This window comes from Gymnoscopelus microlampas (assembly GCF_963454915.1).
Source record: "Gymnoscopelus microlampas genome assembly, chromosome: 12".
NCBI lineage: Eukaryota > Metazoa > Chordata > Actinopteri > Myctophiformes > Myctophidae > Gymnoscopelus > Gymnoscopelus microlampas.
The window spans coordinates 26,994,876-27,019,990 of NC_139949.1; the positions used below are offsets into that span (position 1 = coordinate 26,994,876).

A 25,115-nucleotide genomic window follows, 5' to 3' on the forward strand; every position below is an offset into this window, starting at 1 on the left:
TCAATTCAAAACATCCTTTGAGTGTTCACCATAGAAAACGAGCTTTCAATCAGATGCGTTTATAAACCGTAAAATATCAAATATGTATCTCTTCTGATCTGTGTAAATGTTTTGATGACGCCAAAAATACGCACCAACTCTTGACTATGGGGGATATACGAAAAAAATAATGTTTTGAGTACGGGTGATATCGTCGAATTATAACTTTGCGCATAACAGAATAACGTTTTACATTCTTGCACTTTGTCGCAATATTTGTTTTCCTCGTTCATTTTGTGTATAATATGTTCTTCATGGTGTATTGATGTGTTGCTGCACCCCTCTGGTAAACTCATGGATCATTCCAAAAGGAGGTGGCGCTTGTTCCGTGACGCTCGTCGTCATCCTGGCCAGCGTTGCCATGTCGGCGTATTATAAGCGACTTTGGGCTTGTTTTGTCGCTTGTGCATTGGTGGTTGCGGACAGCTGTCTGCGTTTTTTGGGGTTGTTTCTAAAGTGTAGTTGCTTATTTTGGGCTTGTTTCCTATTGTTGTTTAAAACAGTGGTTCTTAAACATTTTCATGTCAAGGACCCCCAAATTAATATGTATTTGTCTGCGGACCCCCATCTGAAAATATGTTATGCCAGGGACCCCCATACAAGATAAGATTTGTGTTGTTAAAATGTTGTTACATTTCTTCAAGATTTTTTGGGGGAAATACCAGACCTACAAGCTCACAATGCGTCGCGAGCTTGTAGATCGGCTATTTTCAAATAGCCAATGTATTATGTTTAAAGGGCGAAGGGCTGGCTTATTTTGGGCTTGTTTTCCTACACATGGTTTCTTGTTTCTCTCACTCAACCTGGCAACACTGGTCATCCTGGCTCACATTATTGATTTGTCTTCCTACGGGAGGGAAGGACACGAATCGTTGGTTCGTCAAGAACCCCAACCTTTCTCTGAAAAGTGTTAATATATTTTAAGGTAAGTGTGAGCTTTTAGCCGATACCGAAACCATGTTAGACCTGACAATGGCATTTAGCTGGGTCTTTCTTTGTGGAGTATCGCAGAATAACGGGTCACGAATCAGTCAGAAAGGCAGTCAGCCTCGCTAGCTTAACTTCATGTATGGTTTATAACTGTTAACGTCGTTAGTGCGTGTTGAACGTTCACATTGAAGTGGTGTATTATGCATATTCATGTTCATAAAAGACATATTTCACACGGAGTTTAAATGCCTGCTAGGGGGGAGAAGTGTACCTCTTTGGTGGACATATGTTAGCTGACATGATGGGCCTAACGTTGGTCGCATGTGTGAACAGAACAGATGGAAAGTTAGAACGCATGGGCTCGTTGTTGTTGGTCTTTGTTGTAGTTGACAAACGCCGCAGGGGTCCACGGCACCCCACAGGGGTCCACAGGCACCCCACTGGGGTTCCACCTCCAAACACCTTTGACTGACCTGACAAAATGAACAAAGCAGTTAACTTCTAAAGAAGATCGTGTGTGTGTGTGTGTGTGTGTGTGTGTGTGTGTGTGTGTGTGTGTGTGTGTGTGTGTGTGTGTGTCTCAGCTCTAACCTTTAATTCTGAGGAAGCAAGTCATTAAATGCTGGCCAACGGGAGGTAATCTCAGATGCTTTTGCTGTTATTGCCTCCATTTCCAACCATTTCAGATTGGCCAGATTCTATTGCATCTGTCGTGATATATTGTTATCTTGGTGCAGACTGTCTTCTTGAGAAATAGACAAAGGTTAAAGCGATTATTTTGGCAAAGCAATCAAATGAGCTATCTGGCTGCAACAAATCTGGAAATGAACCCAACCTATGTACATTGGAGGGTTAAATCTACACTACAGTATCATGTGTAAATATTGTTCCAAGTTTGGACAGCCTTGCTGTCTTTCTCTGTAAAGATAGCTGTAGCTTTGAAACATGTCTTGAACTAAGCTAAGGATGGTGTTACATTGAAGACAATCTGGGAACCCATCGGGGGAAAAAAATAGTTTTCCTCTTTGAATTTGCTTTAGTTGCTGGCTGCTGAATCTTGAGAGATTACATTGAAGGAGATATTAGGCATACAGTAGTTGCTTATATATAAAGCCAAGGATGACAATCTTGGGTAAAAAAATTAACTGTGCATTATCTGTCAAAACATGTAAATTACATATATTGCATACAAATGTACATGCATTTACTGCATGCAAATCTATGGTAATATACTCCATACAGTACATACTGCATACAGTATATTACCATAAAGAGTACTGTACATACATTTTAAAGCAAAATTGGCATAAGTGGGAATTAAATCTTAAAACCATAACACAGTAAACCGCTAACGTCCCTATTTGACTGTGAAAAAATCAGCGTAAATTGCATATCTAAGCTCACAATGCGAACTGTTGTGAGATTGTAGATCTTCTATTTTTGCCAAAAAGATTTGGTGTTTTGTGAAAAATTACTAGTTTAGGTCAGCTAAGTATATAGGATTTATGCTCTGCTCTAGGCATACATACTTGTCGCATGTCAACTGATCATGAACCAAAAAACATATAGCCATTGGATTTTTATTCTCTGCTAATTGAGGAATAGAATGGACTGTTGATGAATTAATGAGTTCATTCATGAGTGTGACCTAGATGCTCATGTCTTGCCATGTGTTCTCTCTCTCCTACAGTGTTGTTTTTCCCAGAGACACTATGGATGAAGAGGAGCAGTTTGTGAACATTGACCTGAATGATGACAACATCTGCAGCGTCTGCAAATTGGAGACAGACACCGGTACCATGTCCTTCTGCCATGTCTGCTTTGAACTCAGTATTGAAGGTACGTAACCTGAGCTCCCTCCGTCTCCTGTTTGCTCACAGCAGCAGCGAAGAGCAAACAAAGTGATCTTGTGAGCCAAGCGTGCTCTTCACATGCAACTGATGCATTCGTGCTAGCTTATGTTTCAAAGCAACGTGCAGGCTGTGTAGTCTTTGGCACACAGAGGGCTGTTTTCTTCCAACTGGGTGGTGACTTTACTGTCAAATGACATATATTATGATAATAATTTAGTCAGACCTTTATATTCCTGCGGGGGGTATTCAGTTTCAGCTTCACCCAGCTGATTGCTGCTCCGATGGTTATGAAGAGCACTCAGGGGGAGCACTTCGGGGGTGTCTTGCTCAGGGACATAGCCGGGGCCAGGAGGCGAACCGGGGAATCTTGTCCCGCCTCTCTACCAATTCAGCTATTGTCCGCCCTCCTTGTTGGGATATGTATCACTGTACATTTGCACATACATTATGTGAAACTTGTCCTCTGCATTTACCAATCCTCTGCATTTACCAATCCATAGTAGTGCCAGTGGATGCCATATGGCGTCTGTCTCAGGGACACTTCAACACGTAGAAGGGCGAATTGTTGACCTTCCGATTTCCAGGCGGCCTCGCTACCCACTCAGCTACTGCTGCCTATGAATTAAATACTCTAACCTTATGTGCACTGATAGAGACATGAGAGGCTATCAGAAAGGTATGCTTGAAATTTTAAGTCTGTCTCTTTTTAATGTCTTATTGGCAAGTTTGCAAAGTAAACGAGCACTCGTCAAACAACAGTCTTTTGCCGGGTACACGGTTCAAATAAAGTATGTTAATAATCACAAGATTTCGACGTGAGCCTTCCTTAGCATTTGACATGCTGAGGAAGGCTCACGCTGAAACGAGTCCGTGTACCTGTGCTGCCTGTGCCTAGATCAGAAGATTTTGAAGTGAGTGCTGGTCATCTTGCGTTTGTTATTGGCAAGTTTCCCTTGTGCTAGAAATAATATATAGCTTAGATAGAAGATGTAGGCAGCGTGGCAAACTGTTGCATAACACACAATTAGTCTTTTGCATTTTCCAGTTACTTGGGTTGTTTAAGGTTCTTGTTCTGCCAGTTTGCGATGGTATGAATCCATAGAAAGGAATTGAAGGTTATTGCTGGTGATGTGGCTTGGATGTCAGTACCACCCTTGAACACCCATCTCAATGTATCTGTACTTTAACCATGTGTGAACTGTGTGTCTCAAAATGTCTCACGCCAGTTGATATCGTAATGGAGAGATTTGTTTTTCACCCGCTCTCTCTCTCTGCTCATCATATCCTCTCCTGGAGGAATATGTCAGATTTCTGTGCTGAATAATTGGCCGCTTGAAAGGCCTGTTGTCATCACCGGGGCATGCTACTCTGCTGGCTCCCGTTTGATGTGTCACTCTAGCACAAGCGCCTGTGTTTGAAGTGCCTTTTTCTGCTCTTAATTAATGAGCAGCCTATTTGAACAAGTGTAGTGGCTCTGAGGGGATTAGATATGCTTCTCTCTCACTATTTGTCTGATATATCCACAAGAGGTTTTTTTTGCGATTGAGAGCAAAGCAGTGCATTTACACAAGTGGGGGGAGTTTGAAAATGGTATCATATAGGCTAGGCTAGCTGAGTAAATTATTCTCAGAATCAGACATCATTACCCTTGATAAGGAGAGGGAATTCATGCAGCAAATATTTACAGGACTAGAATGGTCAGTTATGACAAAGGTGAACTGAATGAGGGAGTATGGATTGTTTAGTCTGGCCTTTGTTTGCTTTTGAATTGTTCAGTTTTTTTTCTGATATATTTTAGGCTTTACATGCTTAACCTTTTATATTGTTGTACCGATTTAATCTGCATAAGCACATACTGTAGATAACACATACACACAGTATACACTCATACTGTAGGTTGGTTTGTTTACTATTGAGTGAGAAAACTATATACACACACACACACACACACACACACACACACACACACACACACACACACACACACACGACCATAAGAATTATGCGTCACCAAAATGTATCAACCATGCTTGAAGAAATTTAGGAACAATAGAAGTTTCCTTCTATTGTTAATTACTCCTTGTAGCGCTTTGTTGCTTGTTTAATTTAGTTTTCCCCAAATGTTAAGCATAATAAGCAGAGGTGTGTGATCAACTACATTTGTTCCGATTGGTAATTGGATCATCAGCAATTAAAGGGAAGTTCACCAATTGTTTTTTCCTATGCTAATATTAAGGCGAGACAAAAGAAAAAGCTCTAAAATCTGCACCATAATAATGTGTATTTAGATACGTTTCTGGCATGGCATTTCCACCCGCAGCTGTTTTTACAAACCGGGCATTTTCTTTGGATATGAAACCACTAATATCTGTTCTCCTATGCCTGCATATCTCCAAAACGTTGCTCTGCACTCCATACGAATAGTTAACATTAAGGATATGATTTGGATTGTGATATTAAAGATAAGTTAATAATATTAAACGGAGCATGATGCTGCGATATTGTCTCATCCAGCACAGACATAGACTTTTAAAAAGAGCCATTGTTTGAATAGAGGAGACATTGTAATTATTACATCAATCGTTTTAATATTGCAAGTTTGGCATCTGGGTAAAAACCCATGATATTCCCAAATACGAGATTCTTTTAGTTTTACACTAAAGATTGTCCATGCTGGCATTCATTTCACTGTGAGCTCTATGCTGTGACTTAACTACTCCTGTAAAAGACTAGGCTTGTTTACTCAAATATGTTTATTAAACTTTCTCAATAACTGGTCAACTCCAAGTCTCAAATAAATATCTCCCCCTCTGCAAGCCATCCAACTGTGTCTCAAAACACATTTTCATTCCTTTTCCCCGTTACTGTAATTCTTTGCACTCACGCATGGCAAGTCTTTACTGTATATGACCGTCGCCGTATATTTTGTTAAACTGTAAAACATTAACCGTTTGACATGAGGACGCTTTCTTTGTTTTCTAAACACCAGAATTCTTTATTCAAATTTGTAAAAAACAAACCATGTTGCTATATACATAGCAACATCTAAAATGACACAGATGCTTTCCTAGATTGAAGGGTATAACAACGTATAGGCTTTCCAGGTCTAAATGGGTTAAATAAAATACATGTATACATTTTTGATTGATCCAGAATTACTTGACATAAGCCTGTTGAGTCATGATTCATCAGCACTCTCCACTTTTGTATGTCACATAGAGTATACACACAATAGCACTATGGTGTGTACCTATTTTAATAGAGAAATAACTGAAGATTGATTTTGATATAGTTGGTGCATGGTATGAAGTGGGTCTTACGTAACTGTTGGGCAGCAGAGTTGAGGGGATAGCGGACAAATGTGTCGATGTAATAGACGAGTTCTACCCGGGTGATAGGGACGATCTCTCAGCTGACTGTGCTTAGTTCAGGCCTTGCTGATAGGAACCCCTGGCCCTGTTATCTGCCCACTGACTGCACAGGCATAATGCCCCCAGTTCATCATGTGCCAGGATTCATTAGGATAGAAGTGAAGGGAACAAAAGGCTGCTCACTGTCCGTGCAAAGAAGGCAGACGAAGCATGCTGAGCAGTACCTAGACTCTGCCCCCCCCCCACCCCAAGAGACGAGTCACCATCTCCCTAAAACCCTTTTCTGGAGAAGTTGGTTAGAATGATTTATTTATTGTCTGTTGCTAAAAGAACGTGCAGCGCCTGCTGCAATGCAAAGGACGTCTCAAATTATCATTAATTAAATAATTTATGTCACATCTCCTGTAAATGGTGTAAATGAAATCTGCTAATGATTACAGGACATTGGCTTATTTATAAAAAAAACAAAATATTTCCCTCGCATAAATATGTGACTGAACACACTCAACACAGTGGTGGGTTCTTCTTCTCATTCACTATTTCCCTTACCTCACTAATCTTTATGTATTACTGAACATGTGCATTGTCAAACTTGTATTGTTTTACTCAACTATAAAGTTTAATCTGTTATGTTTATATTACAAAGAGCATATTTAAAATGTGACTGCCGCAGACTATGATCACACATTGAATTCTGGATGCGCACTTGTCAAGAACACACCCAGATTTTACCTTTTTCATTTCTACGCACGACCTCCCCTGAGGCCTTGCTCAAAGGTTTACATGAACTAGTGATGTTCACACGTGTATGTTTACACGTGAGCTGCTGACATTATGCACAGCTGAAGTCAGTCCTTACACCAACTCGAAAGCCTGATTTATACTTCATTTCATGCTGGTGTGGCATGCCGAAAATAGCCTTGTAAATTGGCTATTTTTGACACACAACGTGTGGCGTCATATAATGAAGCATAGCAAGATATGAAAAGACTGTACACTACAGTTTTGTATTTTACATGACTCTAACAAAAGGCTGATGTCAACAGGATATGAAGTCATTTCTTTTTTATTGTCTTGCAAATGGGAACATTAACCACTTGAACCCTGTATACTACATTGACCAGTGTACCCCCGGGACAAAAATTGCCAGTCTACAAGCTCACAACGCGTAACGCTTTGTGAGCTTGTAGATCAGTTATTTTTGCCGGACGTTCGCCCCATGAAAAGGGAAGCTAGGGGAGATTTACAGTAAGTGGAGTTGCGAAGCACTGCGTGGGGGGTGCTGTGTGTTCCGGAAGCACAGACTTTGTTATACTGTAGCTGAATACTGTAGCTGAAGTGTGTTTCCTGTGGAGACCTGTATCCTTTTTCTAAAAGTAGCTGTCTACCAGTATTTCTGAACACCTTGAACAACAACAATGTGCAATCTGTTTATTACCCCTTTTTCACATAGCCAAAGTGCAGGAAGTATAGAGGAAATCCAACTCATGTGAAAACGGGCACTGATCTTGTTTGGTTTGATCTTGTTTGGCAGAGCAATAGATAAGAGCCAGCATGCTTTAATGCGGGTGCTTAATAGCGAGACGAGAGGGCCTGTATACTCAACTGCAGCCAAAAACTGTTCAGTGACAAAATGCTTCAGAGCAATGTTGACAATAGGCTATGAAGAAACATGAAACTTAAATATGTTGCATGAAGATGGCTTTTCCTAAGATGTAAGTAAAATTAGCTCCGTTTATAGGGAGAGGTTGGGTGAGAGACAGAGAGAAAAGAGAAAGGCACAGAGACACACTGAAGGGGCTCACGAAAGGGGAATCACTGCAGCGCACACACAGCTGTCTGTAATCTTAAGAAGTGGCTGTTTAAAAAATAAAGCAAGCAATGTTGAGCAATGTTGACATTTCAAGATATGTCGTCTTGGACATGAGATTTTAAACTCCACCTGTTAACCCCCGTGTCCCCGTGATAATGAATGATTGAGAGAGAGAAAAAAAGAGTGAGAAAACCATTTTGCTTATCCTCTGTTCTTCCGATGGATTAAAGTTACAGTCTTGCGTGCTTACTGTCACCTCTCATGCGAGTATAAAGTACTATACTGTTAGAAAATATACAAATGAAAACGCTTATCAGGCAATACCAGCACTTATGCTGCCAAGGAGGGCATGTGAAAACGGTCTCTCCCATTGCCATTCCAGCATGTTATGCTAATTCGTTTGACAGTAATATACTGGGACTACAGTGAATTCTATTGTCGTCACATACTAAATGATTCATTATTACTAAATCATTATTAGTAATAATGTAGGTCTGTATCCAGACCTTGCAAAGTTTAGGAAATAATAAAAAACCCAAAGTTTTTTCAAAAGTCAATAATATACAATGATAATAATAATAATATGTTTAATATCATTCATTTTTGATTAATTTGAGGATTGAAATGCCTAGTCTCCAGTGGTGGACAGAAACCCGCACCATGTACAGATATCAAAATGACTCCCAATATGTTGTACCAATGTAATGATGCATTCATTATGTGCCAACCTCATTGATGCATCGATAGGAAAACTTAAATTATTTAATAGTCTCTGAAAGTGACAACACATTTGCCATTTGCATTTAACTGTTCAGCTTCTACAGTTCTGCTAGACATCTGATTAACACAACATACTAAACGTGACATGATACCACGCACACCTATGACACGCACACATGTGTGCATGTGCACCAGACAGAGTGAGAGACACTGCGCATGGGAGCAAGACATCATTCACTTAAAGCCCACATCTGAACAAAGCACTAACATGGCAACATACCTGACCAGACCCAGAGAGAGAGAGAGAGAGAGAGAGAAAGCGAGAGAGACGCATTTTGACATTACTGTGTCAGACCGCGTAATTGAATATTATTATTGGGGTGAGCCTCTTCAGTGAGTGGCCTTTTTAAGTCAAATTGTATGATGCCCACAAAAGATTGGAATATCTTGCTATTAGTGCTATAAGTATGATACTGTGTACCATAGTGTATTGCTCATTCTTAAAAAAAAACATGTCTGTTGTGGTGCCAGATTCAGCTGAACCCAAACAGATTCCTCCATGTCCTTACATAATGCAAATGGATTTTTTGCTGAGTCCTGTGATGAGGGCAGAAAATGCCTACAGCTAGAGGCACAATGCCCTGGAATGATGAATTTGCCGCTGATGCTGGGCGCTGCTGTTCAAGACCTATTGTGGTGTGTGCTTAAAAGGGGCATGCTTTGTGAGTGAACTCTTCACCCCTTGAGTATACAGAGCACCGCTGCCCCTGGCAGCGTTATATGTCTGAAAACAGTGATGGCCCAGAATGTGCTGACTGTGCTACTGTATGCAGTGCTTAACCCCACCCAGCTGATGGTGAATGGTTCCCTGATTAATTACTGTCTGGGAGATGTTTGGTGGTCAAATAGGCTGCTTTCAATGTTCATTTATCGTTGATTTAGACGTAGCAGCTCATTTTCCACTTTTACAACCTATGAAATGGGAATAATCTGATTTGTTCCAGTGATACAGCCATATTTAACTTTATAGCTCAAGTTTAAATCATACCATGGACTGGAGTTAGGTAACCATTTATTTCCACCACACATAGTATTAGTTTATCACCAAGTACCAACAGATACCTTTTCCCCCTTTCCCCCTAGCAGTATATTAATTGACCATTTACACTGCTGTAGATTTACACAGCCAATTCTTATAGACTGATAAGGAGCACACTAGAAGGTAATGTAAGCAGTGGCAAGGGAAAGCTATCCATCTGTGTTAGAGTATTGATTTGGAGGACTTAACTCTGCAGGTTGACCACTTTACCCTGCAGGTTGGAATTTAAAGGTCATTATGAACGAGCAGCTGAGAAAATGTAGCTGAGAAAAGCTGCCAGGACTTTTTCTAGTAACCAATTATTTTACCCCTTTTCTCACCCAATTTATTTGATTTGCCAATCAATTCCTCCCACTGCTTGCTACTGCTGTTTTACCCACTGGCTCACCTGCCAGTGAGGAACCCCCAACACGAGGATGTAGCACCTCCATCCTACTGCTCCTGTTCAACATTCATTATTATTATTACAATGCACAATTTCAGTCATTCTGCAACTTTGGTACTAACATCGGCCGTAATCTCAAGATGCATTTGTGTGTTCTGGGTGGGGGAGAAGGATCGGGCGAGGCAAAGGGAGAGAGTGAAATTACATTATGAAGTGAGTTTTGCAACTTTGGAATTACGTTTTTGATGACAACTGAGCGGGTTATGCAACCGTAGCGTGCTCTTCTTATTTGGAAAAACAGCCTTATGTTGCTTGCTTACTTACTTGCTTGGTGAAGGAAAATGCTTTGTGCGGTCTGCCACAATGTTAGTCCATTTTGTGCAGGTATTTTTTTAAATGAACAATCTTGTAAATGTATGCTGGTTTCTCTCCTGTGTCAGAAGTGCAGGTATTGGTTGAGCATCTGTTCACGTGAGCTCTGTCTGGTTTAGAACCAAGGCATGCACAGCTGTCAAACACTGCACATGAAGCTGTGCCAAGGAGCTCTATTTGGACACCGTAACCCCATGACCTCTGTCCTACTTGTACCAACTGTCATCCCTGGCCCCAGTAAAAGTGTGTCAAGGATCAAGTGTCCTTGCCCAATGTGCACACAATAAACAGATGAAAGCAAAAACAAAGGTCGGCACAAGGAGTCTGAAGTGTGTATCTGTGGCAGATAGATATATCTTGCCTGTTTTTTTTGCACTGGAGTGGAATACACAACGTTGTCTGTAGAATGTTATCGGTCGGGATGTCAATTTATGCTAATTTGTCAGGTAGGTCTTGGGCTGCGCAAAAACAATTATATCAAGTTTATGGTGAGTCGTTGTCAATAAGCTAAAATGCCAGACCACCGGTATGGTCCTTTAACGATATTGAGTAGGACTTCATTTCCCACCCCGCACTATTTGACAGTGTCCACCCTTTCAGCTCCACGTCTACGTACATCTGTCAGCTCACTGAGTGATTATTCCTGCTTTCTTAAATGAATTTCTTGTCAAAGAAAGTTGATAAATGATATACACAGCCAGTGCCAGTTTGACTGGAATTAAAAATGCAGCATTTAATTTGATATGTTAGAGTATGTATCCTATGACAACATGACGTGATTTGGCTGTCGACATAGCGGGCTATATTTTTGCATTCCTTTAATGGCTTTGTTTGTAGAAACAAGACTGGAAGTACCCACTTGTACCAGTTTGTAACCATGGGCCATGCCTTTATATTATATTTGTTTATTAAATGAAGTCCAAATTTAAGGACACATTTTGCATTAATTTAGTATACAGTATAACTTATGGTCTGTGGAAAATTGCACTAGCCTAACTTTACACTAGATTTATGTTTAGTTTTAGTGACACTTCACTTTTACCTTCCTATACAGTTGACATATTGCATTTTGTATGGTGATTATTTTTGTATCATACAATTTGGCCAACAAAAACATGCATAGTTTCTGTAGGCTAGGTATTGGCAATAAAGTAGAAGGTAAAGCCATGAGGAAATGGGTGTTGTTAGGCTGATTCCTCATTGTCTGTGTGCTATAATACAGAAATGTAGTGAATAGTCTCTAGACGGGTGCTATACCAGAATGTTGCGTGCAGTACTTAACATCAGCAAAAGTACACATGTTCCCAAGAAGAATCTGTATGATGGAATACCAAGGGTGAGCGAGAAAATAGCAGCTAGGAGAATGAGACTAGCAAGACACTGCCAAAAACATCAAGAGCTGCCAGACAACAAATTGGTGCTGTGGGAACCAACACACGGTCACGAGAATGTCCCACATTAACAAGAAAGATGCAGGAGCGAGAAGCACCAACGAGCTGGCCAGATGTATGGAGAAGCGGGATGACTGGAAGCGGCGATGGGGCGCTTGTCTGAGGACATTACATTACATTACAGTCATTTAGCAGATGCTTTTATCCAAAGCGACTTACAATAAGTGCATTCAACATAGGTAGGGAACGAAACTACTAATCACCAGAAGTCCTAAGTGCATTTCCTGCAAAAACAAGCAACCAAGAGTATACCTAGCGCTAAGGTAAAAGTGCTATATATCAGCTACCTACTTTCTTAAACAGATGAGACAAAATAGCAAAATCAAATGAGCACGAGCTAATACAAAAAGTGTATCGACTAAACAAGATCCAATAAAACAGTACAACAATAAAACAAGAGTTCGTACAACTAGTTAACAACAAGTAAGCCAGACAAAGAGGAAGGGTAGTGAAGAGGTGGGTTTTCAGCCTGCGGCGAAAGATGGGCAGTGACTCTGCTGTCCTGACATCAGTGGGAAGTTCATTCCACCACTGTGGGGCCAGAACAGAAAAAAAGTTGTGACCGTGTCGATCGACCAAAAGGACCCTTGAGTGACGAGGCAATCAGTCGCCCCGAGGTGGCAGACCGAAGTGGTCGGGCAGGGGTGTAGGCATCAACCATAGCCCGGAACATATACTCCCTCTCTCTCTAGGACAACCTAGAGAGAGAGGGAGTATACACAGTATATTGATCCTCTTGGGACTTTAGGCTACCTATAACGGCTGACCTCTCATTTATATTTGCAGAGCAGGAGATGAATACAGGAGAACAAAGCAGGCTCTCATGGGCATGAAAAGATACCCTCGGAACAGATTACATGATAAGATTACCGTTTCCATGACAGCAACCACTACAGTAGGTCCTAGTCTGGCTGGCAAAACGTTGCTTGCTAAATAAAGAGCAGGATTAGATCAAATGAAGGGACACCATCTCGCCTGAGCCTGGGGAATAGTATACCCCCCCCCCCATTTAGTTGCCATGTTGACACTTACATACTACTTGTATACAACTCTTATGTGATGTTTTTTTGTGGAGTGGATCCAAATTTCTAACCAAACTTTCCTTGTCACCCAAAACTAAATTGGAACAAAATGTATTTTTTCTGCTACATCCCCACCAGCCCGTAGTGTTTATCCACTGTCCTTTACTTTGTACCACCCTAGTTGGAAATTCTTTCAAGTCACCTGAAATGTCTCTTTAACTCTATTTAACACAATTACAAGAACTTGAAGGCCCAGGACGCTCACTTGGAAAAACACTGTTCTATTCAGTAGTGAAAGACAGTTAACTGTTGTACAGTAAAGAGGCTGTTCTTTAAGCGCTGCTGATCATCAGTGTCATGCTGGACTGGTAAATGTCCCTGGCTGCCACGGCAAAACAGTGTTGAGTCAGCTCCTCTGAATTGTGTATGTGTGCTTGCCTGTCTGTGTCTGACAGTGAAATACAGTAATACTAAGCTGCTTAGCTAGAATGGGATCTTTACCTGATCGTGTACTACCCTGGTTGCTGGTCCATGATGGTCAGCTAGTATATGTCATAGTCCAGGTCAGGAGCCGAGGCTGAGTAGCTTATGAGCTGTTGGTTGACTGGGTAGAAAGATTATGAAGGCCTAATTGTCTCCGCCCGGCCGAAGGCATGGCCGAAACTATGTTTTCGCCCGTGTCCGTCCGTCCATCTGTGAGCAGATAATCTCTGCTATGCACATAAACTGTGCACACATTCTCCTTGGAGGCCAAGTAAAAAAAATCTACAGATTCTGTCTGTCCAAACATCATGCACATTGGCGCACAATATCTCTATGGTCATGTTATTAATAAGTATCTCTCATATTTTTCATATTCTATTCTGATTGGTTAAGATTGGCTTCCAAAGTTTGCAGGAGTGGCCCATTTGAACAAAATGCCTCAAATCATGAATGCAGCATCCGATTGCCTTGGCCACATTTTTTGTTACTACTCCTACAAATTTTGTCCAAACCTTATGCAAATCGGTATACATTATCTCTGTAGCCATGTAATCAAGAGTCAAGACGTATCTGTCGCATTTATCATATCCCATTCCGATTAGCTTCCAAAGTTGGTGGTGACCGTTTTGCACCAAATACCACACATCATGAATGCATCGCCTGATAGCTGGGAAATTTTGCATGCACATTCCCACTAAGCCAAAATTTTCAAATCTCCTCATGGTAGCCCTACAACAGCCCACTTAACGTTTTGGCCTATAACTCTTGAACCGTACGTCGTACAATCAACATATTTCTTCCCCTGGATTCCTTGGATCATCATGACACAACTTATTTTGTGCCAGATTAAAATTTCTGCCATAGTGCATTTTCTTCAACACATACTTTGCTTTGCTTCTACAGATTTTTTTCAGATTCCATTCCAAGTGGTTATGACCCAAAGTTTGCGGGTCCTGGGTAGGCAACCCGGCCTGGCGAAGACCTGTGCTCAGAGGAGCACACTTTTCTTGTTTACTTTGTTGCATGACTGTGTTGCTTACTTAAAATAATTGATCTAAAAGCTAACAACTTTGTTTGTTTTGCATCCCTTGTAGATCAGTTCTTTTTGGCAAGCGACACCATCTTGCAATGGAGTAAATTAAACATAAGAGGCCAATATGCACACACACACACACACACGCACACGCACACGCACGCACACACACGCACATGTGCACGGCTAGTGTGTGTCATTGTAGTCATAGTACCCTAACAAGATGAATCCACTGTAAAGATGTCTGGTTGTCTAAAACCTCAGGGTTAGAGTGCACATTCAACACACACAAGCTAAGAATAGATATTCCCACACATGACTGAGTCACACTCTTACTCTTCCAGCTATATAGTCTAGTTAGTATGTGCTGAGGCAAATGAGATGCATTCATGTTGACCTTTATATAATGGGACAGTTTATTTGCTGCTTTTGGCTCTTTAATCAGCCAGTCCAGTTCAGACTTGCGAGCACAAGGACAAAAATGAACTGAAGATTATCCACTGCCGTGTTTTGTAGCTGATCCTATTTAAAAAAGTAGCATTTGCAAGGAGAGGATCCTGATAGTCACACAGCCTAGCTTTTGGTGAACTTGGAGACTTCTTTCCAGGCTTACTGTATTATGCAATGGTGGAGAAAATGCTAACATATTTGACCAACATAATATACGAATGGTTGATTGTCCTTGAAATCGATTCATGTAACAATCGCAATTCCTATTATCAACGATTCAAAATCGATTTACAATTTCCAAAAAACGCACTCATGTCTTCAGTCATAGTTTTTTTACTAACTCCAGTCACTTTCAGTTCGGCACAGCTGAGGTGTGTGTGTCACTGTCCAGCTGCCGCTTGTTGACACTCGTTAATGTTACTTGCATCAAGGCAAATAAACCGCTCACAAAATGTAAGGAAACTTTAATTTGGGCCATTATATCTCCCCTTTACTAATACCAATCAGTAAAGTGTTATATATCATTTTTATCGGTGATTAGTCACCTTTACAACGAGGTACAGCTTGTAAGCATCGGGCATTCATGGAATGAGCAACACAGGCAAACGTGTGGGTAGCGCCGAGCAAAAATGTGCCAAAATCACCCAATATGCTTTTGCTGGTAATCGCTCTTGTTTTGAGCGACCTGCCAGCACACACCTGCTGAGAGGTGGGTTCTGCAACTTTGCGTTCTGCAACATGGGTTTTGCAACTTTGTTGAGTTTGTGTATGCTCCAAGCAGCAACACTGCCCCCATAGAAAGTTGGTACGTTTGTCCCCTCAGGATAAGGCCTGTGCAATAGGGCAAGTGAAGCTGGTGTTCCGTTACGCAGATTACGCATTATTTGATGTCAGCCCTGGTAGCATTTGCAGGCAGGTGTGTGCCAGTCAAAGGTGTGTGACCTGCACCTGAGCATGGACCCTGCAACTTTGACATCTGTCTTTGGTACCGTTGTGCAAATCTTGCCTGTAAATCTATGGTTCCTCAGTGAAGCAAGGGGTCTTGGTTTGTTGTCTTCCTTGTTGACTTCACCAGTCTCACAGAACTTGGTCCTAAGTTTGGAAATGGTACCAGGGCTAACACCAAATAATGCTGTCACTCTGCATAACGGAACACCAGCTTCACTTGCCCTGTTGCACAGGCCTTATCTTGACAAAAGTGGCATCTTTCCATGGGGGCAGTGTTGCTGCTTGGAGCATACACAAACTCAACAAAGTTGCAGAACCCATGTTCAGGTGCCAGTCACTCACCTCTGAGGCAGTCACACACCTGTGACTGGCACACACCTGAAGCCCATTGAATGTCATGAATGTCACAACATTAAATGTCAGCAGAAAAGTCTAACAGGCCATTTTGGCACATTTTTGCTCGGCGCTACCCACGCGTTTGCCTGTGTTGCTCATTCCATGAATGCCCGATGCTTACAAGCTGTACCTCGTTGTAAAGGTGACTAATCACCGATAAAAATGATATATAACACTTTACTGATTGGTATTAGTAAAGGGGAGATATAATGGCCCAAATTCAAGTTTCCTTACATTTTGTGAGCGGTTTATGATGTGTTTCTGCATCAAATAGAACTACACCTTATCTAAGATTCCATCACAGCCTAGATTTTTTACACAACCCTCTCTGGTATTATATAATTTTTAGTTTGAGCTGTTGGAAATAACTAGACTACACTTGGTTGTTAAAGTCCAGATGAAAACAATATGACTGAAATAATTCAGATAAAACAGATTTTTTTTTAGATTTTTTTTAAAATTTATTTTAATCTAATTGTGACCCAACAATCGAGAATCGAATTTGTTAATCGATTATTAATTGAATCTGAATCGAATTGTGAGATGGCAGAAGATTCACAGCCCTAATGTCCAGCAACATTCACTGCTGCTGAGTTGTGTTGCTCAAGCCACACAGCGTAAATGAAAAGAGTAGGGTTAAATTGCACAGGGAACTGGTTAACGACAATATGTTTTTCTTCTTTACAGAATGGAGCAGGAATTTTGGGTAGATAAAAGGGGAGTGAAAATTGTGTAATAAAAACATATGATTGTTTGGTGCTTCACTGCGTCATTGGAGTATTGAAAAACGTTGTAGCCAGATCAACTTTTTTGTAGGGAGTCAAGCCTGTAACGAGACGACAAGTGTTGAATGTCAGTTTGTAGCTTCATTTCGCAGGCTTTCATTGAAAATGACTTGTAGCCTGTAGCTTTGTTGCTGCTTGAACACAGCATCAAACGCACATTTATTTTTGTATCTACATTAACCCTGGCGTACTTAATTTAGGCATGTCGATATCAAAAATGAACCCGGTGCAATGCCACGGGGTGTGGTATCGGCTATTTTCGAATAGCCGAAGTATGAAATAGGACTCAAGTGTTAAACAGAACTGGTGGCGAAGCATAGTTAGGGCGGGCACCAGTGCAGGCTATTTAGGAAGTGTGATGTGAGTTGTTCTTTGAACACAGGCTGCTTTTGAGGCAGCAATCTGAATCACTTGCAACGTTCTCTGCCCTACATTGGGCACAGCCCCCGACCCCATGCCTCCCGACCCCATGGGCCCCAGTGCAGGCGCAATGGCTGTATTGTCTATACAGCTACGCCACTGAACAGCGCTAAATATTCCAGTATTTCTGTATTTATTTTGTGTCGATATCTTCTGATAGTCTGTAATCAACTTATGTGGCGTTCTGTAAAAATGAATATGCAGAGAAAAAAGAAACAAAAGTAGGAATGTTATGTAGCAATGCAATAAAAGCTTAGATGTTACTTTACAACAGAAGGTGATCTTAAATGTGTTTTATAGTTTTGTTTTGTTTTGTCTGTCTTGTTTTTACAAATTTCGGATTTGAGTAAATATTTTATTTCTTTAGTGAAACAACTGAATTTGGTTTTCTCTTCTTCCACTTAGATAACAATATTATACTTTTCCATTCAAATAAATATATTGACCACAAAGGATATTAAATCATTTTATAAAATTATTAATACGATGAAGAACAAGATATCGGTTAGTTAAGCAATTATCTAGACTAGGTCATGAAGTAATTGTAACAGTGCTATAGTCATGACCAGTTGCATGACCAGGCTTCTGATTAGGGGTGTAATGGTGATTTTACTGGCGGAACGCTATTTTAATGGCATGCGCACGTCGCACGCATTTTATTTTACTTTAATGTGTGATTCATTTTACTTAGGTTTATGGGTGTAGTTTTAGTCATTGTAAATCTTCTCAAGGAATGCCTTGAATTATAGGAGCTAAAACTAAAAAGTTTGCTTTGAACAAAGTATCTTTCTCCTCTTCAACGGTGGCTGAGGCATTCTTGTTGCGTGCATATAGGATACTGGCAGCACTGGGTAGCAGTACTGTAACCAAAATGCTTTGTTGCTTATATACCGTTTATGTGAGGAGACATTTGCACACTCGCTGTAAACCTGTTATGCAAAGAAGCCATTGATACGAGGGGAACGCGTTCTAACGTGCACATCCGTGCATGTGCGTGAGCATGATCCTGCCAATCACGCGCGGAACGCTGTGGTGTGAAGCGACAAGTGCACCCCTGCTTCTGATAAAAGTACTGAGAAAACCATGCTGAGCTTCATTCTCTATGATTGTGATTAATCTCACTGTGTTTGGTGCTTGCTACCTGCTAGCAATGTAGACTGAAGGCTTTCAAACAAAGCCTGAATAAGCATCTCTTTCTTGTCAGACACACACACACACACACACACACACACACACACACACACACACACACACACACACACACACACACACACACACACACACACACACACACACACACACACACACACACACACACACACACACACACGTTCCTGTCCTTTCTCCCACTCTCTCTTCCTTGCCTCAGGTATTTATTGTGCTCTCTCATTAACAAAACTTGCTCTATATAACCCAGTTTGCTGCAAGGTTGTTTTGACTTTGGTCAGTGTGGCTGAAAAGGGTGTCCTGTTTTTACTTTTACTCAATCCTAGAAGTGTCTCTACTGTGTAAATTACAGGCGATCTGTCTGTTTTGGAAGGAAGTCTCGGTAATTTAAGCCAAACTATAACACAGCTGCCCAGGTACTCTGTGTCGACAGAAGGTATTCTCTGAAGCTTCCTCAGTGAGACTTCTCACAATTTTAGATTTGTGTGCGTCGAGATTGGGTTAATCTGCTATCACTTCTCTCTCTATGCTCTGGTGGCTAATCTGTCGCACACTAAGCAGCTTACGCAAGAGGTCACCGTAGGTGAATTTTCCAGTTTTAGCTTGCTTTTACGGAAGTTTAATTTATTAGCTAACTTGAGTTCTATAGTTCAAATAAGTCATTCTTGTCAGTCATTTCATTTCTAAGTAAAGATGCCGGATATGTTCTATCAAGTGTATTATTGTCCAACAATCCCTAAAATGGGAGTTCTGTTCCTTTGACTATGCCTCCGGCCGCTTGTTAACTCAATGCTTTGTGTCTGTGTTGTTTCAGGTGTCTCCTCCTCCACTCTGTTACACTCCAAGTCCTTACGTGGCCACAGGGACTGCTTTGAGAAATACCACCTCATCGCCAACCAGAAGCTGTCACGCTCCAAAGTGTCCCGCAGTGCCTATGAGGGCATGAAGCTGGCCCTCAGCCAGAAGCTGAGCCGCATCATCCAGTACGCCCAAAACAAAGACCCCTCGGATTCCTCAGAGGGCCCGGGCCGACGAGGGAACAAGCTCCTCTGCTACAGCCAGCAGAGTGACTGTAAGCTGCTGCCTCAGTCTGACGCCCAGGTGCCCCGCTACGCACCACGCTGGGACACGGCCAACGCCACTGGGCTGCCCGATTACACCATGGGAATGTTGGAGTGCCACGACGAGGATGAGCTGGAGCTGGGGCTGATGCGGGATTCACAGGATGATGTTTGGGCAGGCAAAAGCAGGAGGGGTCTACGCTGTGGAAGTCAATCTTCTGCAGGAGACCAGGCACAGCACGGACACCAGGGTCACAGCCGAGACGAACGTAAGCATGAACCGCCACGATAATTATAGCCTAGATTTACCACATGAATGACTTGGTGGATTGTAACGGTAATTGCATTTTCAAGCAACACACATATTAAAGCTTTTTTTAATATATGTCTCTTGACACCAGTGAGTACAGGAAGTGAAAAAGACAGATAGCAGGCATCATTCCTTTCATTATCTTCTGTGATCTCTGCTATCCAGAGATTCTCATTGCCTCTGAGCTCTCGCTCATTAAACGTGACAGACAAAGCTGTGACGCATGACCATAAGTTCTACATTACTACTTAGAGTCTTTACCTTTCTTGTGGGCGTTCAGTTTGCAGAGGAAACTTCAGCTGGTCTCCCTCTACTACCCCAAAACTATTACTTTCTGCAGCAAGGGTTGTTTGTATTCATGGGACCCTGAAAGAAAACCTAAAAAGGCTTAATGTCAATTATGTTGTCAATTAAATTGTATTTTCATCCACACGTGTTGGAACATTTTGTTACACTTAATTTACAATTTATAATTTTCTATTTTTATTTGATGCAAATCACAGCTAGTTTCAACATGAGTTAACATTCCCTCCATTAATATTCCTCAAGATGGGACTGAGCAATAAGGTTATTTTAAAGTACTTTTTATTTGTACGCTCTCATGGAATATGTATGTACAGGTGTGTCTCTGATTTTCACAAAAATGCTGTTCCTTTGACATTTTCTAATCAATACTGTTTTTCCCCTTAGTGGTTAAAATGAGTATGGAGGAACTCCATCAGCTGAATGACCAGCTACTGTTGCAGATACAAAGTAAGGCACTGTTGAACATATATGTTGTATGAAGTGGTATGATATCACACAACACCTAAATGTCATGAATATAAAACAAATATACTTAGTGTTTTCCTTTTCATGGCTTTATTTTTGAATGTTCTGTTTATTTTCTCTATACTCATTAAAATGTTACAGAATTAAATGAATAATTGAGTTAATCCTGGCTAAACATCATTGTGTGGTCTATATGTCATCTTTTGAATGTCATTCTTAAATCAAACTTTTCTCTATTTTCGGTGTGACTTTTAAAATCCGTTTGCACTTTAAAATGGATTAAATTGCATTGATAATAACTTTGAAAACAAAATAGAAAATAAAACACAGAATGGTACTTAGAATGTTGGATTGCATATTATCTCAAGTTGCAAGTCTCTGCATGTTTATTATTTTCATACTGTACTGAAATTAACAGAACAATCAAATGGACACAGCAATGTCAAGTTTACCCCGTCGTAGTCAATGAGCTAAACATGTCAAAGCACCGGTATGGTCCTTCAACCACATGGACCCTAGCTTCCCTTTTCTGATCATAATAGACAAATATTTGGTGAAAATAGCAGATCTACAATTTCACAAAGCATTGTCGTGACCATGTTATTTTTGGAAAAGAGATTTTGGTGTAGAGGGGAAAAAGGAGGGGCCATGTACAGAACTCTGGGGGACCCTGGTCAACAAAGTCCAGTTCAAGTGGCTAACAGTGCTTTTTCACCACATCACATGTTGTGCTTGCAGAGAGAGAGTACAATACTATGGAGTACTCTCTGCCAAGTAGAGTTTTGGCATCATGGCTTCACTGAATGAAATTCAATTCAATAAAGGTGTGTCTAACACACAGTGTTGGCTTCTGGAGGACAGACAAGTCAAAGCACGTAACCAACCACATTGAATCAGACACTGTGGTGCGCTGGCTCATGCCATGCATACTGTACATGTTTACTGCATCCATCACCATTTTAACCCATTAAGACCTGAGGCGATTCTTAAAAATGTTTTGTAATCCTAACAGTTTTTTGAAAAAAAAAATCTTTCAAGATTTTTCAAAAATAGCAGATCTACAAGCTCATAGCGCGGCACTCGGTGCCGCGCTATGAGCTTGTATATCTGCTATTTTTGAATAGCCAAAGAAATCTAAAGTGACACAGATGCGTTCCGGGTATTAATGGGTTAAGTGCACTGTTCTTTATGTACGGAGTTGCAAAGACTCAAAGTAGGAGCTTTACGGGGAACAGATGTGTAGGCTATAGCTTTTCATACATTATTCAGGGCAGACCACATACGTGCTAGAATTTATGATCTGTTATTTTGGATGCATTTGCATATCCATAGACTTAGTAAATGAGTGTTCTTGGCGCCATCACTATGTCCTTGGCTGACATTATTCTGGCATTATACTGTATGTTTGTTTTTGGCTTCTCTTTTGTCTTATAAATTATGCGGTTTTCTGTCATGTTTTTGCAACCTGCTTGTCTAACCAGATTTATTGTTTTCCCTTCTGTTTGTTTGTTGTTCCTGGTCTGTATACGACTTGACCCCGTGTGTAAATTGACAGCTTAACTCTGATCCCTGTGTTTCTGTCACTCTCTCTCTCTCTACAGAGGTGTTTGAGCAGCTGACCGCAGCAGTGCAGGAGAAGGACTCGTTGGCATCGGAGCTGCACGTGCGCCACATCGCCATAGAGCAGCTGTTCAAGAATTGTGCCAAGCTGCCGTGGCTGCACATCAGCAGGGCTGGTGTGAAGGCCAGCAGCAATGGCCCTGTGGAGTAGAGGAGGCTAAAGGCCCAGCATCTTTGTCTTACCTTCCACTTAACCGTGCTTGCTGCAGACAGGCTGAAACAAGCCCTGCTGTGTAGCACTACTTTACTTTATACACAGTGAAGTTGAGCTTGGGGTTGAGAGAGGGTGTGGGTGTGTGCATTGGGTGATGTGGCTTTCCTCCGCCAGGTTGGGCTGATGATGTGCAGTTGAGGATAGTTTGGAGGATTTGAAGATTTTAATTGCTTGACATGGAACGCTAGGGAAAAGTCCTGTTTTACGCTTTGTTCTGCAGCTCAGTTGATTGGTGTTTAAATCACTTCAAGCTGATCCAGGAACATAAGCCAGGCTCCAGAACTGATTCCATAGTCACTCAAACTAATTGCTTCGTTTTCTCTGTGTGAAAAGTTGCCCAAAGCAATGCTACACATATTGACCTTGGGGTCCTGTGTGTTCAAGATTGAGGTGATCTTTCCACTGTTGCTGGACATGTTACCCCTACACAGACAATGGTATTATTTAAGAATGCCTGATTAGATGTACTGTATACAGACTTTGCAAATAATCTAATCTACATAAATGGTTGCTGTTTGTTTTATTTCATTTTTATTTCTGATGTCAGTTTTATTGATTTCACTAGTATTTTTAATTATCAGTTAAAATGGAGAATATTCAAATATGGATATTGCACCAGCACCGCTCTATACCACTCTTCCATATTAGCAAATGTTTCTCTTGTTGCTGTGAGTTCTGAGTTACAGTATTTTATACCATGGGATTGGATGAATACTTGATTTGGACTGGTCTACCAGTGAACGTGTTACTTTTTAAAATACTGTATGTGTCTATGTGACCACCGCAACTTAAATTATTGATCCAGTTTTTTATTTTAAGAATTTTAACTGTCTTCGTTTAATTCTTTCTTTCAAGTTCTGTGTGTTTGGATTTTTGCCTTGCCCTCCTTTATTTGGTGACCACTGATCTGCGAGGGCTAAGCTGATGTTACAGCAATATAAATATGAATGGATTCATACTGTTCCTCTTCAGCTCACTGGTTTTTGAAGGGGATATACTGTAAAGAAATGTTGACATTACAGTTGGGGTGCACATAATGGACAGTGTTTTTAGCCTGTGGTTGGTTTATGATTGTCTCATGCTTAATTTATACTCTGTCATACAACAATGTAGTTCACCAAAAATAGATGTTCAAGCTCACAACATGTTGCATCTATCAGGCTTTAGATATTAGCCCATTCCCCTTAGGCAGAGCTGAGGTTCAGCCAGTCGGTGAATGGTAAACGGTGAATCTTGATTATTCTATTGTTGGCTCTCCAAAATTGTAATGGCAATAAACATTATATTAGGTTTTCCTGACCTTGCCAGTTGGGTGGGTGTCAGGCAGAGATGCTGGAACACACCCTTTGGGAGGAGGAACAAACTAAACAAGATGGCTTTTCGCTTTAAGATATATTCAGGAATCCTATGCAAGAAATAGACACTTTGAAATAAATCGGAAGCCTTATATGTGGAAAGGATATGAATAAATACTTTGTTTTTTTCCCTAAGGTGGTCAGTTGGCTACCTAAATATAGTGCACATGGAAAAACCCTGTTATCATTGAATTGCCATTTTTAATTACTCATCTTTGTCAATGCATCCCATTTTATGCTCTTTATAAGAGATTACATATATTTGACCCCTTGTGGGTTGAGCTCCATTTCAAAACTTTTATCTTACTTTTGATTTAATTGATAAATATGTGTTTGTGTCTTATCATGCACGTTTATGGGTCCAGTCATTTTCACTCTCCATTACTTGTTATATGAATTTTGAATCTGAGTGCTGTGCAGGCTTGTTAGCAGTGAAAACATGTCTTACTCTTAACCAATGTCTCTGCTCAGCAAACAATTCATGCTGCCTGCCATTGGTTTGTCTGTGGTGGATCCCTTGATTTGTATCTGACATGTATGCATACCTGTTAACTTTCTCTTCTAGACTAGATTATGGACAGGTTCTTTTTTCCCCCTTTCTGATAATTCATATGGCTGCGTTTTATGCTGTGTTGAATTTTACATTGTATTTATTGTGTGTTCATGGAGCTTATCGCTGGAGTGATATGTTAACAGTTTGTATTTTTTCTAAACCATTTAAATAAAATACAATTATTTTTAATATTTAGATTGAGATGTATTTTCTTTATTTATAAATTAGCGTTTGCCATGTTTTAATCCATGGGTAATCACTCGAAACAAAAGTTTGTCTAACCTTATTCAAATTATGACATTTTCTGTATTTAATGGTGAAATTATGTTGTAAACAAGGGACATATCCTTTAATGCCTACCATTATATTATAACAAGTAACATTTTACTGGCGCTAAATTGATGTTGTATAGCAACTTAAAGGAGTAGTTCACCCAAAAAATGACTTATGTTCTATCAATTGCACACCCCATGAAGCCTTGAATCCATGGATTT

The 25,115-nt window shown here is 40.7% G+C and overlaps 1 protein-coding gene across 1 annotated transcript; it reads left to right on the forward strand.

Moving 5' to 3' along the window:
- Positions 1 to 860: 860 nt before the first annotated feature.
- On the forward strand, positions 861 to 24,796 carry cUnh21orf91 (chromosome Un C21orf91 homolog). The gene is made up of 5 exons (XM_084074583.1): positions 861 to 964; positions 2,660 to 2,808; positions 19,552 to 20,067; positions 20,799 to 20,861; positions 22,481 to 24,796. Exons 2-5 carry the CDS (start codon positions 2,682 to 2,684, stop codon positions 22,648 to 22,650), a joined length of 876 nt encoding a protein of 291 aa, XP_083930709.1. The 5' UTR covers positions 861 to 964; positions 2,660 to 2,681; the 3' UTR covers positions 22,651 to 24,796.
- The last annotated feature ends 319 nt before the right edge of the window (positions 24,797 to 25,115 follow it).

Bases quoted from the DNA above. Each gene is read 5' to 3' on its own strand.
- cUnh21orf91 (XM_084074583.1), top strand. From the start codon at position 2,682: ATGGATGAAGAGGAGCAGTTTGTGAACATTGACCTGAATGATGACAAC. The intron at 20,068-20,798 runs GTAAGCATGAAC...TTTTCCCCTTAG, and splicing joins GGGTCACAGCCGAGACGAAC to TGGTTAAAATGAGTATGGAG. The intron at 20,862-22,480 runs GTAAGGCACTGT...CTCTCTCTACAG, and splicing joins GCTACTGTTGCAGATACAAA to AGGTGTTTGAGCAGCTGACC.